Below are 19,599 nucleotides of genomic sequence, written 5' to 3'. Positions count from 1 at the left end.
GATACTTATAACATTAACGACAGCTCTGTTCTATTCAAATGTCCCAGTAAGCCATGACAGTAAGACAGTGTGACAGCCCCAGACACAATACCCCGAAACTGAAGCAGCTGAACTGAATTCAACCATCATTCAATATCTTCAGTGAAATAGGTCTATTTGATGTGACGGTATAATTCTACGTCTGCAGGCTGAAGTTTCAGAGAAGAAATTCTGCCTCTTATATAGTCTGGAAATCACAGAACTTAAATTTAACTTTTCTGCGTCCGTCACACAATTAAATCTGTTTTTGACCAAAACCATAAATCTGCTGTAGAGGGAATTAAATTAAAATGAGCTACAGACTCATGATCAGATTGTCATATTTAAAGGAGAGGTTCACAGTTTTTCAAGTCTGTCTTAAAACAACAGTCAGGAGCCCAAATGAACACTGACACGTTTTTTTTTTTTTTTTTTTTTTTTTGCTGTAATCATTCCTCCTGTTCATACTGATATTAAAAGATCCCTTCATAATGCATTTATAATATAAGTGATGGGGGACAAAATCCACAGTCCTCCTTCTGTGCAAAAATGTATTTAAACATTTATTTGAAGCTGATATGAAGCTTCAGCTGTCCAAATTAGTCACATCCAGTAGATATCTTTCAATTTTACAGTCTTTTTAGTGCCAAAGTTCTTCTTTTTGTTACTATACTTCTACTACAGCTCAACAGGGAAACACAAAGAGGGAATTAGATGCAAAAAAGACTGTAAATGTGTCAGATATCCACTCGATATGACTAACTCAGACCGCTGAAGCCTCATTTAAGCTTCACATCAACTTTTAAATGACTGTGTGGACACACTGTGGATTTTGGCCTCCATCACTTACATTGAAAGCACATTTGAAGGATCTTTTAATATCCAGTATGAACAGGAGGAATGATAACAGCGAGGAAAAACCTCTTTATGAACACCTCAGTGTTCATATGGACACCTGACTGTTGTTTTAGACTTGAAAGATTGTGAATGTATCCTTTAAGTATTTACACCCAATAACCAGGTAACTAGCTACTTCACTGAACCAAGCTAACGTTAGCTTTCTAATATGTTAGCTATCCATTTAGAATGAAGAGTAGAAGAGGTAATGGTATATGTTTGACACATCTGACCTGATGCTTGATAAAAAAATCTGTTTAATAACAATGTAACTTGGATGTTTTTGAATTACATTTCACAAAAACAACACCTCAAATTACAAAACGTTATGCTAATAACATTAGACAGAATGATATTTTAGTGCCAAAGTTCCTCTTTTTGTTACTATACTTCTACTAGAGCTCAACAGGGAAACACAAAGAGGGAATTTGATGCTAAAAAGACTGTAAATGTGGCAGATATCCACTTTATTTTAATAACTCAGATGGCCGAAGCCTCATATTATTTTCAGATAAACTGAAATACTTATGTATTAATGATACAATTTTGCTCAAAATGAAAACTGTGGACTTTGTCCCCCATCACTTACATTTGAAGCACATTCTGAGAGGATCTTCTAATGGCCACTATAAACAGGAGGAATGATTACAGTTATCCTTAAAAGGTTGGTACCTTTTTTTGCCACATGATCACATCTCAGGTCATGTTGACGGCTGATGTGTTTGCTGATGTAACAGATGATTTCTGTTTCTTCCCCTGACCTCGGGCAGGTGTGAAACTGGTCACATTTCAAAGCTAACGAGAAGTAAACGAGGATGGAAAGACAACTGAGCTCAAACCCAACAGGTGAGCTTGAACAAGAAGATTTAGGAACTAATCTGAGAGCATAATGAAGCAAGTGTGTGATCTCTCAATGGAATAATGGATAAATTGTATTTTTGTTATTATTTTGTGGCAAAAACTTACCTTTCACAAAACCAAACGTAATATTTATGGATAGTTGTTTTTCTATTTTTGTTTTATTCTATAATGTATGAATCTGCTAACCATTAAGGCCACAAGGCTTCTTTATTCCCACACACACACCTCAAACCTCACATAAAAAATAGAAAGTCCTTCTCAGAATACAGAAAATGAATATTCCACCTTCCTCTTAACTTACAGCAACCGCAGGTTAAACAGAGTGCAAACAGACTGAGAAGCTCCTGGGAAATCAGAGGTGAGATTCAGTCTTCACCTCAGGCCTTCACACTCTAGAAATAAGATATACAAAGTTGAACATCGTCATGAGGTAGGAGAAAAAATCTGGATCGATTACATCAGCCTATTTGTTTCCCTTCTTTACTTGTCTCAATATCTTCTAAACGGAGGCCCGTTTTTGTAGCCCAGTTGCAACTAAAATAAAAGAATTTATCTTTAACAACAGATGTAGGTGAATTTGATCATTTTAACATTAGCGTTGCCTTTGATGCTGCAGATCAATACCTGTACTTGGGGAAGTACAAAGGCTCCAAAGATTAGTTTATATCAGATTTATCAAAGAGGAAGCTCTCTGTTTGATCTACAGGCTGTGTGCCATGCTAATTTACATTAATTTGATTTACATTACTACATTAACTAATAAGATTGATGCCAGAAATGACGCGATGAAAGAAAAACAGACAATAAAACAGGTGGCAGCAGATACACAGACAAAAGCTTTGGTGTAAAAGTGTATTTACACATTGAAATTCTTGTTTTTCAGTCTGAGCTCGGTGGATTTTGGTTGTTGGTTGTTCAGGCTGTGATTCATTTTGTGACACCAGCTTCTAATTTATACTGTTTAGCAAGAACAAATAGTAGTGAGTGACTTTATTTCATGATGAGATAAAGATTTCTTTTTTCCAAGAAGGGCCTGAGAGCAAGAAACAATAAAGGTCAAACAATGCCACAACCAACATACAAAAACTACAAAAAGGTGTTCAATATTAAATTAAGAAGACAATGAAATAAATAATGATATGAATATATATATATGTTCATCATTACTTTTCATAATAACTTAATTTTATTGGATATCATTTTTATTTGATTACATACATCTTTATTTCAAAATGCTCTCTATTTCATAATGTCACTTTTCATGATAGTGGTGTTTTTCCCACCAGCACACTTTTGACACATATTCGTTATGAAAACATGAATGATGAAATAACATTTCATAATAACGAGCTGAGTTTTTTTTTTGAGTATTTCACACTCAATTATTGTATCGTGTATATTTTTACACAATTTATTCATGTGATTGTTTATTTCATAACTATTTATTCATTCAATTAATAATAATAATAAAATCAATTAATCAAACTTTATTTATGTATAGGTTAGTGCATTCGAAATGCTTTACAGATGACTGACAGGCTGATAATACAGTGCACATGTAAACAATACACACAATTTAATAAATAAAAGATATCACCATACTGAGTACTTTGGGGATCCATAAGAAACAACATGTATAAAGTCAGACAACCATGAAGAAATCAACAGAACAAATAGACACATAAAAACACCAACTAATAAAGCGAATTTCCAAAGAGAATCAAAGAATCTAGCTTGTGAGCTGTTTGCATTTCATTCCATCTAAAAGTTGTATAAAACCTGAGTCCAGTCCTTAGTGTGAACATGCAGGACTGTTTGGAAGCTTTAACAGCATGATTGTTGCTTCTCTTTATTGCTAGGAATAAAAAACTGATGAATCTCCAGTTTGAAACTCCAGTGGAGATGAAATATTCAGTCTTTTATTAATTAATTTACTTTTTGGCCTTAAGAAATCTAAATATATTAAATCGAAATATACTGGAATCGGTCTATACAATATTAACCAAGTGTTAATTTTTAAATGTAGAATATAAACTCCTCAGTTTCTAAAATCCCCAAATTCTTGGTTTAGTAAAGAGATATATTTTGGGCAGGACTGGTGAATGTAGTCTTAATTTCTCTGGAGATTTGCTCATAACCAATAACAAGGATCTTTAAACTTCTTAGATGTGTTTTAGAGCATCCAGTTCATTTTATCAGTGAGGTAGAGATGTATTATCGTCCACTAAAGTGAAGTTAAAATGAGAGGAACAGTTGAGTGTCGTCAGCATAGAAGTGAAAATAACTCCTGAATGAATAATACTGCGCATTCATCATTTAGCATATATAGAAAGACAAGGACCTAAGAACTGAGCCTTGAGGTACGCCATATATTATCGACAAAGCTAAAAAGAAAATGTAAGAACCAGTGCAGACTGATTTTTGTCAATATGATAATCACAGGACCACCATGCTCTAATGTTAAAGTCATATGACAGCATGTAAGAACATTGTTTATAATAATAACAACAGGGGCGTTGTAATGAGGAACTAACTAAATACCCAGAATCCCCAACATGGGGAAGTTTGTTTTTATCCACACTTTTAAAAGTATTCATTATAAAAACTATTACTGTCGGCTCAATAAATGGTTTGATAGACAGATTTCTTGAATCCAAAACAATATTAAAGCCTCTCAGGTGCTTTCCGCCTTTGTCTTATACAGCTGTGATATAATAAAGATCTAAAAAATCATGATGGAAACAATGTCTATCATATTCTAAAACCTGAAATATGCTGAGACCTTCTGAAATGTGTCATAAACACTTAACTACTTATTACCCTAATAACCACAACAAATGCATGTTTGGGTACATACAGGGGCAATAGGAGGCTTTGAACTTATGTCCTTTTGTGTAATTAAACCCTTTCTGTCTCTGACACACTTGGACTACAAGTTTGATAGAGAAAATGTGACAAAAATCTAGTTATAGTGAGGTCCAAATATAAGTCTAAATATGAATAATTAGGCATTAATCTAATCTGCAAAAACATAATCACCTCTCAATGAGGAAGTCTAGCTGCAGTAGATGAACCACTCTAGATATGACTTGGTTAAAAACAAACAAACAAAAGAAGAAGAAAAAAAAAACCAACAACACCATCAGCGGAAAACTCTCCCCGTCTCTCAGTTTTTAATTATCTGAGTGTCTGCCAGACTGACACACTCTGTACTTCTTCGTCTTAGACTCACACATCAGCAGGGCAACCAGCGAATTTCATGCTTCAGTAATTGTTTTACATTTAAAGGGCATTTTCTGACATATTTTCTGCAAGGCCTGTAACATTTAATCAGAAGTTCAGCCTCTGCGGTATCCTGTCATGTTCATTTCATCACCTTTTCACACATATCACAACTGCCACAACCGCCGCAGACAAGTTCCTTTTTTTTAACCTCTGTGTTCCTGTTTTTAAACTGCAACCTGCTGATGTTCTTGTTTTATTGTCATTATGTGCAACTATCTCATGGCTTTCCACATGATTTACGGCTCTCATCATAATGTAAAAATATGTAACGGTGTCAAAACTTTGGACTTTTTTCTTGTTCCTTGAAATGAAATCAAAAGCATGTGCAGACAGATGTATTGTCTTTTTTTTTTAAAGGCATACACACTTCTCTTGTAAACCGCAGCAATATGTGACCTTTGCAAAAACAAAATCATGTGTATATACAAAGTGCAAAAGTGACCACACAAAATCTGACACGACAAGCTGTGTAACAGCTATTTAATCACATACTGACATGCTGTGCACTGTGCAATTATCTAAGACAACTGGAAATAGACAATTAAACAAAGATACTAAAACACTTTTTAAATATATTTTGAAATGTTTGTAAATTTGAAAACGTGCAAAAATATGCAATCTGCCATAAATATTCTTTAATTTACCAAAAACACCTGACATCTCAGCTTTTTTATGACCCTCTAAAGCCTTTAAAAGCGTATTTTAACTATTTGGGAATCTACTGTGCATCAAATATTTTATATTTGCCCGATATCTGATGTTACTGCTGAACTCTTTTCAAGATTTATGGTTTATTATTATATGGTTATTTCACTTTATCTGTATCACAAACATGTGTAACAAAGATGCAAAAAACCAGATTGTGACACATCATGTAAGTATTTCAAAATCTGACTTCTCTACACATGAAATATAAGATGGAAAAGCTTATTTTACAATCCTTTTTGCAGAAGTAGTTCCAAACATTAGTCCTAAAAAAATGAACGACAACTTCACACAATCCAAATTAATGCCATTGAAAATTTATTGTGATATCTGATAGTTTACATTAGAGTGAAAACAGACATGTGACATGGTTTTACTAAGACAGAATGCAAAGCAATGTAGTCAAATAAAAAGCATAGAATATTTTTGTTTTAAATTTAGGAAAAAAATAATAATAAAACAGGCACGACATATAGCCATTATAAATACAACATGCTTGAGACCTTAAACTGTATTTTAACAGTCCTAAGAGAAGAACTTGTACAGTCTTTTCCCCTGTATACCCATCTTGCCTTTGATCAACATCCTTTCAGGTACGTTTTTAGACAGTAACAGAGCTCAAAAAGTAGGTAGCCAGTGTCACAAAAAAACAAACAAACAAAATAACAATAAAAAGTAAACAGTTTTCAGCAGCAAAATATCTACATTTTTTCATCCAGGCTGCTTTGATGCTGTTGAGTTCATAGAATCAAAACATTCTACAGAAACACAATGTCATACGTGACAGGATTTCTCGTCTATAATTTTGGTATCGCAGTTGAATCTCCGGGAGATGCTCGAACGTGATCTCCCGATTCTCCTTCCTGCTTCGCTGACACATGACACTGATGCATTCGATAGAACCTGGTTCTTATTTGGTACACACCGGCAGTGACACTGGCGACTGCTTTTTGTTGGTTCAACGTAGACTGACTGATCGAAGGGAGAGTATAGAGGCTCTGCAGTTGTGTTACAAAAAACTCCCAGCAACCATTGCTGGCACCATGTTGGAGGTCCTTTTCGGAGATACTGGCCGTGTGCGTGTAACAGTTAACGAGAGGAAAGTCGGGTCTATCGTAGGTCCATTCAGTAACGACTTTTAGCTGATATTAATGACTTGTTTCCACACTGCTGTTCTCTTAGTGCTATGAGTTTGAGAAAACAGCTGTGTTTCGACTTTGATTGGATGAACACATGTGAGAGGCTAACTGGCCAAATAAAAGCTGCATCCCAATTCCAGAGCTGCCACTTTCGATGGATGTACACTTTACAAGGTGTCCTTTAGCAGATCTGACAGACTAAATCCAGAATTATACTCTGCGTGCCGGCAAGGTTCCACATAAGATACTGTAAATTAAGTCATATTGAAGACCATACATGCCAATAAACATGTGAACACTGTCTGTTTTTGTACTTATAGATGCCCCCTTACGCCTGCGTGTTCTCCCTAAATGAGACAATCCAGCTTCATCGACAGAATAACTACATTCAGGTGCTCCTCGTCAACTCCTAAAGTCAATAATTTTTCAAGTTTACCACCGAGAAACGTCTGACACAGTGGTGAATACCAAGTAGTAAACTCAGGCAAGTTCCATGATACCCGAGTTCATGAAATGCAGCTGATTTACCAGGACTGATGACCACAGGGACACCAATACCTGATAAACACAATGAGGTCATGTGATATTTCCTGACTTTACAAACTGACAAGGACCACTCGCATGCAGGATTAAATAACTGATCGGAAAGCGGTAGATGAGAGATACTGAAGGCTGTAAAAGAGGCATTTTGTCAGTTCAAGAAGCCAATAATCTAAAGTGAGTCCAGCTACCTTTTGACTAAGCTCTTCTAAATAAACTTTAAAGGATGCAGCCTGTGAACGGGGATACAACCAGTAAGATTAAGCAGCTAAAAAGTTATCAAAAGAATAAATAAATCAAATAGATCAGGGATGTAACGGTTAATATTTGGTCAAAACCAGCACAAAAAATGAACAATTCTCACTCGAGACGGCAAAGTTCTCGATAAATACAATCAAAGCGAGCACAGCCAGCGTTGCCAAAAAAGCTAAGGACCTCCAATATGGCTGCCAGAGAGCACGTTTCATCACCCGAAAGCCCTCTCTATACAGGAGACACCGACTGTGGTGGCGAAAGGGTCTTGGTAAAGGCTCTCCCTGTGACATGGTGGGAGATTCCAGCTCGCCCTCGACGTCTACACGGCTCAGCAGAGACCTAAACACCGGCCCTCTAATGGGCTTTCACCAACAACACAAGCTAAATAAAACAAGCTAACAGAAAAAAATAAAAAGAACAAAACAATAAAAAGGGATAAATCACTTTCAAACAAACTAGCCTGGCTCTCGACCTCGCAGGATCACCGGGAGAGACAGTAAACCAAACAGCTGCGAAAGGGAAAAAAAAACAAACAACAACAACAACAGGACAAATAAAAACACTTCCAAACTAAAAAAAAAAAAAAAAAAAGAAGAAGGGAAAAAAAAGAGAAATAAAACTGTCTTGAGGAAAAGAAACTAAACATTCACTTTCCTGTGCACGTGTACACGCATGTATGTAGACTGACACACGTGCATGCACACACACACACACACACACACACATACACACACACACACACACACACATACACAGCCAGAGGTACAGTGAACAAAAGTGCTTCAAGTTGGGGAAGTAAAAGAACTAACCCAGTAGAAATACGTATAAAACCTTAAATATGTTACTTTATGTACAAAAACTGTAACACGGGCCAATATCTCAGCTGTTTATGTCTTTATATTTTTCAAGTAGGTATCACTGCTAACTATTTAGGGTTTTGCATTGTCATTGTTTTTAGGATAAAAGGTCGTGTGATCTGACTGACCTCGCCTGCAAAGTAATCAATCACTGCTGATTTTTTTTTTTTTTTTTTTAAATCTCTCCCATCCCACCCTGCCCCACCTCGACCCGCTGCCGTCTTTTTATCCTTCCGATAAAAAAAAAGTCAACAAGCCCTGGGCGTCCCGCATATATTCCAAACCTCTTCCTCTAATGCTTTACTCTGAGAAATAATATACTGAATATCCATCTCTGTTTTTTTGCACCTCGAAATCTTAACAGAAAAATATATGCATGTATGTATACCATTCAGGTTTTTTAAAAAACAAAACAAAAAAAAGTCTCTGTTGTCCAAAATAAAACAAACAAACAAACAAAAAAACAGGGCAGAGCTCTATGAGGATTTGGTGAAGAACATTGTTTCGTGGGCCACTTTGAACCAGAAGGGGGAAGACACATCGGTTCACATGAAGGTTTTTTTTTTTCCGGAGTTATGCACTGCACAACAGAAAGAAGAGGGAAGCCGTTCATGTTTTGAAGAGGCACAAGATTCGTTCGGCTTGGAGGCAAAACACAAGACGGCGTCCGCGAAGAGACGATTAACGCGCTCGAAGAGAGAGATTAAAGTGCAAAAAAGACCTACAAGAGCGAGAGGAAATGACGGGATTTCGACGATAGCAGCAAAAGTATCGGAAAAAACTACACTTTTCTCTACAGAAAAGATTTTGCTCTAAAAGAACGAAAATCAAGCGAGATCTGAGACGAAAAGCTAAATTTTGTCGATATATAAATTTAAATAAACTCAAATGATCTAGAAGTGTATCTAACAGACAGCTGCTAAAAAACACACTACAATCCTAACGGGAGACGAAAAAGAAAACCCCTCAAACCTGTTCCTTCTTCCCGTCTCCAACAATTTGTCGTTCATCTGTGAGAAGGCCATTTAAGAAACAGACGAGAGCGAACAAACTTTTCTTTCTTTTTTTTTTTTTTTGCCTCAAAACCGAAATGAACCGAAGGCCTCGTCAAAGTGCAAACGAAGTAGCGTCGTTCAAGTATGCCACTGTGTAATGCGTGACCACACACACAATGCATATAAACACATGTCATATGCATATATACATATGTGCATGACAGCAAATATATATATATATATATATATATATATGTATATATATATATAGAATCCATGTTCCAATATCTAAGTACTACGAACATTCTCATAGTATTTATGGATATGTAATCGTAATCATAGTATGTGTTTATATATTCATATGTAGTCGTGTCTCTCATTGTTTCATTACTAGACAATGGAATAATACAGTCTGCCATAATGTTTTATGACATGTCGACACTGATGTCAGCTTCCCCGGTCTTCTTCTCTTTCACTTATGGTACTGCTGCAAAATGGGACCAGCCACAATCGCATTTAGCCAAACACTACAAATATTTATATATCTATATATTTATATATATATATATATATGTATTTATATATATATGTATATATATCAATTTATGTCAAACAAACACTAGGTGCTGCTTTCGATGCTTTTTGGGTGCTGAACAGTACCAGAAGGGGAGGGGGGGGGGAGGAATAAAGAAAATTCACAAGAAAGAAACAAAAAAAAGACAAATATCAGGTATAAAATCTCACACTACTTCAATCTCATCCTTTTCCACTTTAAAAAAAAAAAAAAAAAAAAAAAAAGCAAGATGCTGCTACATATTTGTAACTACAATAAACTCCCTTTCCCCTCCGCTCCTCACCCGTCCCTGATTGCTCATTTGGACATTAGCAAAGAAAAGCATGCTCAGCTATAGGCAGAGATACGACAAGCCAAACAACAAACAAAAACAAAAAAAAACATGACAAACTTGACAGGGAAATAAAATGCTAACCAGTAACATCCATCTGCCATCAAACCAAAACCTTACCAAACCCAGAAGTTAAAACTATAGCAAATAACATTAAAGTCGTCCGTCTCGCTGGGTGGGCGAAATAAAGAAAACGAAGAAATGTCCCCTCAGTGAAGTCTATCTCCTTTCGCATAGTGGTCGCCATAATCACCACAATCACTTGTAAGCGTGGTTCGGTGAGTGGAGGAGGGGGGGAGGGGGGGCGGGGGGAGGAGGAGGAGGAGGAGGCGGGGTGAGAGTGAGCGGGCCACGGGGGGGTCAAACCCAAAAGCTCCGGAGCTGCGAAAAGAGAACACACAATCTTCAAAGTAACGACAGGACTGTCCTGTGACGTGATTTTTCAACAGTTGCTCCTCTTCCTGGTCGTCGTTGTTTTTTTTTTTTGTTGTTGTTGTTATGTCATTTGTTCTTTTCAGTTTCACGATGAGCAGGTGGGTGTGTGTGTGTGTGTGTGTGTGTGCACGTGGAGGAGATGAGAGGTGGAGGGGGGTCGGGGTTGTTGGGTTTTTTTTTTTTTAGTTTAAAGGGGGAAAGGGGGAGCGGGGAAGGGGGGGGTGGTCGATGGTCGTCGCTCCACGCAGTTCAATAAAGAGCATTCCAAGGTCAGAAAAAGAACGAGCGCGGCCGGAGCGTCACTCCCATCCGTTGTCCTTGATCATGTGAGCCAGCTCGATGATGAACTTTCCCTCTTTGTACTTTTGACTGCTCTCAAACGCGTGTTCCTGTAAGTCACACACAGAAGAGAGAGAAAGACTTCAGTTACAAGACTTCATCCACACTAATACTGATATTGATACTTTAGAATAATACAAATCCAGTGTCCAACGCTCAATATTCTTAACACACAAAAGCAAACATTTTGTGATAAAGACAGTTGCTTCATTGTCAAACATGACAGTCACAGTAAATATAAGATAACAGGAATGTTTGAGCAGTAAACACCACTCAAATTAAAATTGTTTGAACGTCTTAAACTCCATTAATCTGCCGTCATTACAGACTCATACTGTGTTTAAACTTTATTTGAAATTCTAGTAGTTCTGGCAGAGATCCCAACGTTTCCTAAATACCAAAAATGATGCACAAGATATGTGAAATATTTCCATTTGATGTAAAAGAGCAGAAATAAAAACATGGGAGTCTTTGGTTTGAATATTTTTAGAGCTGCGACGACCGCTTGATTGACAGGAAATTAATCACCAGCTTCTTAAGCTTTCGTATTTCTAAACTTTCTGTCTAACAGCGAATCTCTGGAGGTGCTGTGAGGTTTCCTTCATGCGTCTCAGTCCTGCTGAGTGTCGGGAGCATCGGGACACAGACGAGCTTCTGTCTGTCTGATTATTTTCTGCTTTGCCTTGTAAACCAGTTCTACTTTGCTTTGCTTGCGGGGCCTTTCTGAGAATCTCTTAATTGTTTTTGTCACTGAAGGAGCGGCTTTAAGTGAGTCCCTGACTTATACTTTGTTCAGTTATTTTACACCCTTCTATAGTCTTTTCAGACAATTACCGGGACAAGCCTCTTCAAAATGGCCTGACATTTAATCACTGTAGACTCTCAGAGGTACCAGTCTGGCTGTCTGCAGCCAACCTTTCGGCACTGTAATTATCTTGCGCTCTAGGAGACCACAGAGTGCTCAATCTCTGAGCCTAAATACAAACCTGGGCAAAATAAACTGTCACCATGGCTTTAACAAGCAATGCTTTAATGAGAGCAACCTTGTTCTTCTGACTTGTAATAGCATAATTTGTCCCTTCGGAAGCCAAAAAAACCCCAAATAGTTGCGCAACAACACAGCGGCAGGCGTAGATGGTGCATCAAAAAAACATTAAGAGGGGGGGGAAAGTAAAAGGGTGAAAGTTTATGTAGCGATTGACTTACATATTTCCAACCCAGGGTGGTTTTACAGTTTTCACAGTAGATATCAGCCACAGCATGTAAACCTGTGAGGAGTACCCGCTCCTCAGCTGGCCCGCAGCCGACATTCACCCTGTGGGAAAGACAGGAAGTGGAGAAAAAGGGTCACAGAGGTCAAGGAAAGCAGTGGATGAAGATCTTTTAACTTAGGTAGTACAAGTAAAAATACTCATTGTAAATAACAGTCCCTGTCAGATTGTATCAGGTAACTTATAACTTATTTATCAATAATGAAAAATCTCCAAAACTGGAGACACAAATGGGTGAAAATATTCATATTTCTAATGTATACAAATTATCTTCTGACCTTTATTTAGCCATAAAACTCTCATTGAGATTAAAATCTCTGGCCAAGAGGACATAAACACAGTTACAGCAACAAATACAATCAACATAAACTAAGACAACAAACAATAAACACAAAAAAAACTATCTCACATAAAGTAAGTAATAAATTTAAAAGCAACAACCAATTAAAGGATTAAATGTTCCTCTACAGGGTTAAGAAATATCTCTAAAACTCTTTAGATAACACCAAAACTACACTGCCGTCAAGATAAAATAGCTGCTTTCATGTTTCCTAGAAATTTTGGAAACACAATTTCTTCCTTTTCTTTTATCTGACAGTGACATTTTCAGAGCTTATCTCGTGTTAAATGTAAAATCGGCATCTGCAAAGTAACCAAAGACTCAGATAAAAAAAAAAAAAAAAAAAATTCTGTCTCAGTCAGTACCAGCTTCAAAATTTAACACATTAGTAGATACTTTAGTCAGCAAAACATAATGAACTTTCTGTAATTGCTAAACATGATATTGCTTCTTCTCAGTGAACACAGTATTGCTGATTAACTCATTTGTGTGGTAGTTTAATTAAAGGACCCGCCGCTGAGAAATGTAGTAACTGAATTTGCTGTTGAATAAATCATTCAAAGCTTCATGTAGACGTCTGCAAGTCTGTTTTTTTTTATCTTAAATGACCAGCATAAATATTATCCACTGGGTTTTTTTTTTTTATTCCACATCGAGCATGTTTGTACCGTTTGGAGTTATTTGCTCTCTCATGCCTCTGCTTGAGTGCTTCTATCCTTCAATTCATTTTGGCAGGTAATTCAGACTCAGGTGGCACAGCTGCACCGTGACACCTGAAAATGTCTCAGACCTCTGGGGGAGAAACTTCTCTGTGGTTCATTAAGACTGAGAGCCAAGTCCCCAAAATCAATCAACCAAAAAATAAAAACTCAGAATGCTTCATGGGTTTAAAGAGATGAATGGTAACCTGCGGTTTTTGCAACGTGAACTTAAACTCGCCCTAGAGAAAGAGCACAAACAAGTCCGTCGTGTTCAGGTTTTACAGGAAGCGCTGATTTGGTGATTCGTAGGTCAAAGCAGGTCAAAACTGGGTTAAATATGGTTGAGATATATGGTTGAGAGTTTTTAGACATCTAGGTTACATAAAACCATTGTTTCAGCGACTACATTTCAATGTGTAGCTACAACCTGATTGAGAATGAAATATAGTAATTGAAACGCCATTCAAACACAGCTAGATTTAACATTTATGTCTACATGTTTTGACCTGCAAGTCACCAGTGGAGTTTAAGAAACCAGTCATCTCAACATTAATCTGATTTCTATATTCTGTCCTGTGTCTATGACTGTCTACATGAAGCGTCTATGATCGGATCTACGACTGAATTTAGTATTTATCATATTTTGAACTTGTATTTGTATTAATTGCATTTGTTGTATTAGTGTCTACCTGTCCAGGGACTGCAGGTGGAAATTAGCTAGCAGCTAAATCTGGTGCAATACATCTCTTATCCTTGTATTAGATTAATGTTTTTTGTACATAGTCCCTGATAAATGTAATAAACTAAACTAAAGCACATCAGAGCTTACTAGGTTAAATTATCAGAGCCTGGAATGACACCAAAATCTTTTAATCTTGCTGCTGCATTGCTTTCACACTGAAAAGTTCATCCAATTCTAAGTGCAGTTTGCCTAAAATGCTTTTTCCCCCCAAAGGTGCAGATCAATGCTAACAACATTAGCAACACTGATAAAATACCTCACATGTGTATTAACAGCAAAGCATTTTTCACTTTGTCTATTTTTTTCTTAAAGAAAATAGGGAATGTGCAATTTCCAATCCACTGCAGTCCTTCCTTGTCACTGCTAGCTACTGTCGTCGTGGGGAGGGTGTAACGCTACAACAGGTACCCCAATCAACCAGTAGGAGTCACTAGTGCAGCTATAAGGACGTGATCCTTCACTGGCTTCCCACCGACAAAAAAGGCAACAATTGTTGGGTGACAGTAGTTCAGGTGGTATTGTGGGTTGAGTATAAATTGAAAGATCGGTGGTTTGATTCTCAGTTTCTTCTGTCCACATGATGAAGTCACAATGAGAAAGACCTCAAATCACTCCTGACATGGCTGTATGTGAGGCTGGAGGGATTGTAAGTAGTATAACGTGTTTGTTGAATTTCATGATGGAGTATAGAGCTGCAACAAATAGTCAATTGATAGAATATTAAGAATTTCAGTCACTTTTCAAGCAAAAATGCCAAATATTTAGTAATTTCAGCTTCTCTAATGTGAAAATTTGTCCCTTTCTGTTGTCTTAACATCATAGTAAGTTGAATATCTCTTACTATCTGAGTTTTGGACTAACAGTCGGACTCCTTTTCAGGTGTTTTATAGAGAAAATAATCTGGAGATGAATTGTTTATGAGAATGACTGTTAGTTGAAGCCCTGATCCAGTACCACTACTAGGAATAACACCCCGGGTCTTTAAGGTGGCGTCACTCATGTACCTTTCGTTTTTCACTTCTTTGAAGTCTGTACAAGTTGCACCACTCTTCGCTTTGCTCAAACAGATCCTCACATGTGTATATTGTTTTAAATTTTTGCAGTTTATGTGTTCGTCAAAACATAATTAAGCCATAAATGTGCCAACATACTTCTCTGTCAGCAACAGTAAACAACTACACTGTGTTGGTGAAAGTACTACGCAAATGGACTGTGGCAGAAAACCACAGTTAACAAGTGTGAAAGCAAAGCAGCTGGGTTTAAAGGCGGGGGGGGGGGGGGCAATCAATCTCTAGTTTTGACTCAAACAAACAAACCCAGTGTAAACACAGTTTACAACTCTGTCCAACAAATAAGCTACTTGTGTGTCCATGTGACTTTTATTTACAAGCCCTAGATCAGAGACATAAACCAAACGCAAAAATAGTGCAGCAAACAAAAAAATTCCACTGTGGTAAAAAGGAAAGTAGTGAATTGCAGTTGTAGGAGCTCATACTTACACTGAATTAAACAGATAAGCTCTTCCTTGACTGCCTTGAAATGACTGAAATGAGAGAGAGAGAGAGAGAGAGAAAAAAATAATGTAAGTTGACAATAAAGAGCTGAGTGCATGCAGTGTGCAAGAATGTCAGCAACTGACGCCCTGGGGTGCTTTTCTCCCAGTGACTGCTGTGCGTACTTGTTCTTCCACCTTGTCAGGTTCCCACACACACAAGTTTGGCTGGAGGTAAGAAATAAAATGAGGCTCAGGGAGGTGCTGAAGTCGGAGAAAACAACAGAGCACGTAGACATCAGAGAACAAGTCTATCATCAACATGTCAAGTTTGATGATGAGAGACGTTCTTGTTCCTTGTCGTGTTGAATTTCTCTCATTTCCTTGTTACTAATCATTACATCAACAGTGCTCCTCAGACCAGAAAACATTTATTCAGACTTCGAATTTCCTATCAATACTTAACTTTCTGTTACTTTATAAACTTTATATGTTGGTGAAGTGAGCATTTTACTTGCATCCATGACTTTAGAAAGAGTCAAAAAAGGTTTTTCACAAAAAAAAAGTTTGAAGGTGTGTTTTAAATAAAGTTACTTGCCAAAACCGATGAGGTTATGTAAAAACAAAATAAACATCTAATAAGAGTCACATTTTTTTCCCCCCAGAGTTTCCCCTGCTGCAAACTCAAGATGTCAAGATTTGTTGTTGACATGCAACATCACAAAAAGCTTTTGTATATTTGCGGAGCTTTTACGGCGGCGTCTCACAGCTGATAGAAGAAGAGACTGTAATGCCTGAACAATAACGAGAATCTGAGCTTTCTAAATGAAGTGTCAATAAACGCACGGCCAAGCTACAGTTTACTGAGATATATACCACACACACACACACACACACACAAACACACACACTGATTAAAACATTGAGTTATGATTCAATTACTGATTCAAAACATTGTCGTCTCCCCAATACGAGAACATGCTGAGTTGTGTTAAAGGTACCCTGCTGCGATTTCTTGTAAACAAACAGAGTCATGTTTGTGTTCAGTTTTTCTCACCATAACTCATTGTGTGTTTGTGTGTGTGTGTGTGTGTGTGTGTGTGTGTATTCTTTAAGTCTGACATAAGTGTTGAACCTAAGTGTTGTTCCTAAAAAGGCTGGAATTAAGATAAAAGTCTCTTGGATCCAACTTCCTGTTTTGAATGCACCTATGTCATCTCTCCAGGTCCCGGCTGCACACAATGACTGCTGATGGCATTTTTTTCCGTGCTATATGTGTGTGTAGGGTTTCAAACTTCCACCAGTAGATATACAGAACGGCCACAGATGGATAGTGGCGGGGGTGTTTTGTTGAAGTGTGTTTTGTTGAGTAACTCGTGTTTGATTGTGTGAGGGACGGATTAAACCCGACTAAACCCAAATATTCACTGGTGCTTACGAGTGTCTGCAGCTACCAGCATCTCTGAAAATGTTCATTCTGCAGACAAACATGTCCAAATTTCAGATCAGTCAAGTGCAACATACAAAAAGCACCCAGTGTAAAAAGCGATAAAATCACTCGCTCCGAGCAAACAAAAAGCCACATTAGTCAGCAACACAGTGACAGTTTATTCAAAGCTTACCTGAGAGTTTGCACTTTCACCACATTTTCAAATTGAAGCTCAGAGAAAAAAAAGGACTTTGGCTGTTTAATTAGCATTACTGGATAAACACTGGATATCTTGGATCATTGGCAGCACTATGTGTGTGGCTTCACAGAGTATAAGAGACACAACTTGTGAATATCGTCTTTATATTTAAGTCTCTACCTAGGAGCCAATTTAAACCCTTAAAGAAAGCTTACACTGACATAATTACTGATCACTTTGAATCTTATTTCATAAATCTGTTGGGAAACACTGATGGGCTGCAGGACGGTGAAACAGAGAGCAAATGAAAAACAGCAAACATTAACTCTCCACGACATTCAATGTTAAGTTATAAACCATTACTAATAATGATGACTATTTAAGAAAAAACATTATGTCACTCTGAATCTTGTAGGAGACACTTATAAAAATGAAGAGGAAGGGTGACATCACCAGTTTCTTTTCTACCAAAGGAGGAACCAACTAATAAACAGAGAGATACATCAGGAGAACTGGTGATAGAAAGAAAGCAACAAGGGAAGTGAAAAGGCGGAAGAAGGAGAACAGCACGGAGATGAAACCACAGAGATGATAAAAGACTGACTGACTGGTCTGAAGATTTGGAAATAAAACAATTTATTGATTTCTAACATCACCTATAGATATTTCTATTCAATGCTTTACTCATCTGCCACAATAATATGTTTTTGAGTTAAAATATCTTCATTTGGGGGCTTTTCCAAGCAAATAGGCTATTGATATATGTGACTGCGATTAAATCAGCATATATATATATTTCTGCCACACCCTCTAAGTCTACATGCCACCTTCTTGCCACCCCTTGAATATTTCTCTAGATCTAGACATTCAGCCCTACCAAATGTTAATATCAGTGAGACAGTTAAAAAGAACTCGGTTGTCTGGAGAAACAGAGACATATAGTTGTGTATCGTCAGCATAACGGTGATATTTGACATTATGGTGACTAATTTTGTTGCCCAGAGGGAGCCTGTATAAAGCAAAAAAGAACAGGACCTCGAATGCTTCCTTGAGGAACACCGTATTCAATGTCAAATGTCTGTGACACAAAGTCGCCTCAACTAACAAAGTTTTTTTCTTTCTGACAAGTACGAGTGAAATCAGTCGAGCACTGTGCCAGAGAGACCTATCTATTTCTCAAGTCGATTGATTAAAATGCAATGATCAATTGTATCGAAAGCAGCACTCAAATCTAACAAAAAGAGGACAGCCACATTGTTTGAATCTGTTTGGTATTATGTATATGTTGAGGACATGCGACAGAGGTCCCTGCCTGGAATTAAACCAGCCCCGTTGCATCACCATCTTAATCAAATATATACTGTACAGTATGTAACCAAGAAATAGTTCTATGTATATGTTTCATGAAAGACTGAATCCAGACTAAACCAAACAAGTTGAAGGTAATTTGGTTTTAGTGAGAATTTAGAGAAAGGTGATAAAAGCTCCAAATTAGTCTATGCAATTCTCTGATGCTGCATCACACATCTGGTTTGTGTTAGACTGCTGATCAACTCGCTTTCAACTATGTGTTTGCGTGCGTGTCGTGACGACCTCACATAGCCCTGCATTCCTTGAAAGTGTTGATGTGTGCATGCCCTCAGAAATTAATACTAGGTGTTGATGCAAGATGCAATTAAGCACAAAATCACTGGGAACAGTTTCAGGAAATGATAGGAGGTCTGCCAACAAAACCGAACATAAAATATATAGTTCAAAGTTTTGAAGAAAAACTGCAACTATCCGCATTTACAGAATGTCTTCATACTTCCCCACGGTGACAAATATGATTGCCAGAAGTGTAATATTTCAGAAAGAAATCTTCATAAATATATGGGAAAAGGTCTGAGACTGAAGTGCACCAGCATGGTGTAAAAAGCTGGAGAAACAGAGTGAGGTCGATGCTGACGGACAACAAATCAATCCTTAATATCAAAGCCAAATAATTTGCTGATAACATAGACAGACAGGATGAAGAACAAGTTGTTACAAGAGAGATAATAATGACTTTGAAAAAGCTCGCAAGTGTAAAAGTCTTGCAACTACAGGACGAGTTAAAACATGTTGTAATGATTTTAATCAATTATCTCAAACAGCCAACATGTATGAGAATGTTCTCTGTATATTTTGAAAAGGAAAACAGATGAATCACAAT

At 37.3% G+C, this 19,599-nt stretch overlaps 1 protein-coding gene across 2 annotated transcripts in view; it reads right to left on the bottom strand.

Moving 5' to 3' along the window:
* Positions 1–6,067: 6,067 nt before the first annotated feature.
* LOC137169000 (protein yippee-like 1) overlaps positions 6,068–19,599 on the bottom strand; it is a 40,159-nt gene continuing 26,627 nt past the window's right edge. For both annotated transcript variants that reach the window (XM_067571941.1, XM_067571933.1), the window contains exons 3-5: positions 15,785–15,828; positions 12,438–12,546; positions 6,068–11,281 (exon numbers count right to left, since the gene is read on the bottom strand). In XM_067571941.1, the coding sequence (XP_067428042.1) occupies positions 11,192–11,281; positions 12,438–12,546; positions 15,785–15,828 (243 nt within the window). In that variant the 3' untranslated portion in view covers positions 6,068–11,191. The remainder of the gene's footprint in view (positions 11,282–12,437; positions 12,547–15,784; positions 15,829–19,599) is intronic.

This window comes from Thunnus thynnus, chromosome 2, assembly GCF_963924715.1.
Source record: "Thunnus thynnus chromosome 2, fThuThy2.1, whole genome shotgun sequence".
Classification (NCBI taxonomy): domain Eukaryota; kingdom Metazoa; phylum Chordata; class Actinopteri; order Scombriformes; family Scombridae; genus Thunnus; species Thunnus thynnus.
Note: the sequence above shows the minus strand (reverse complement) of the source record. Positions and strands in the feature narration are given on the sequence as shown.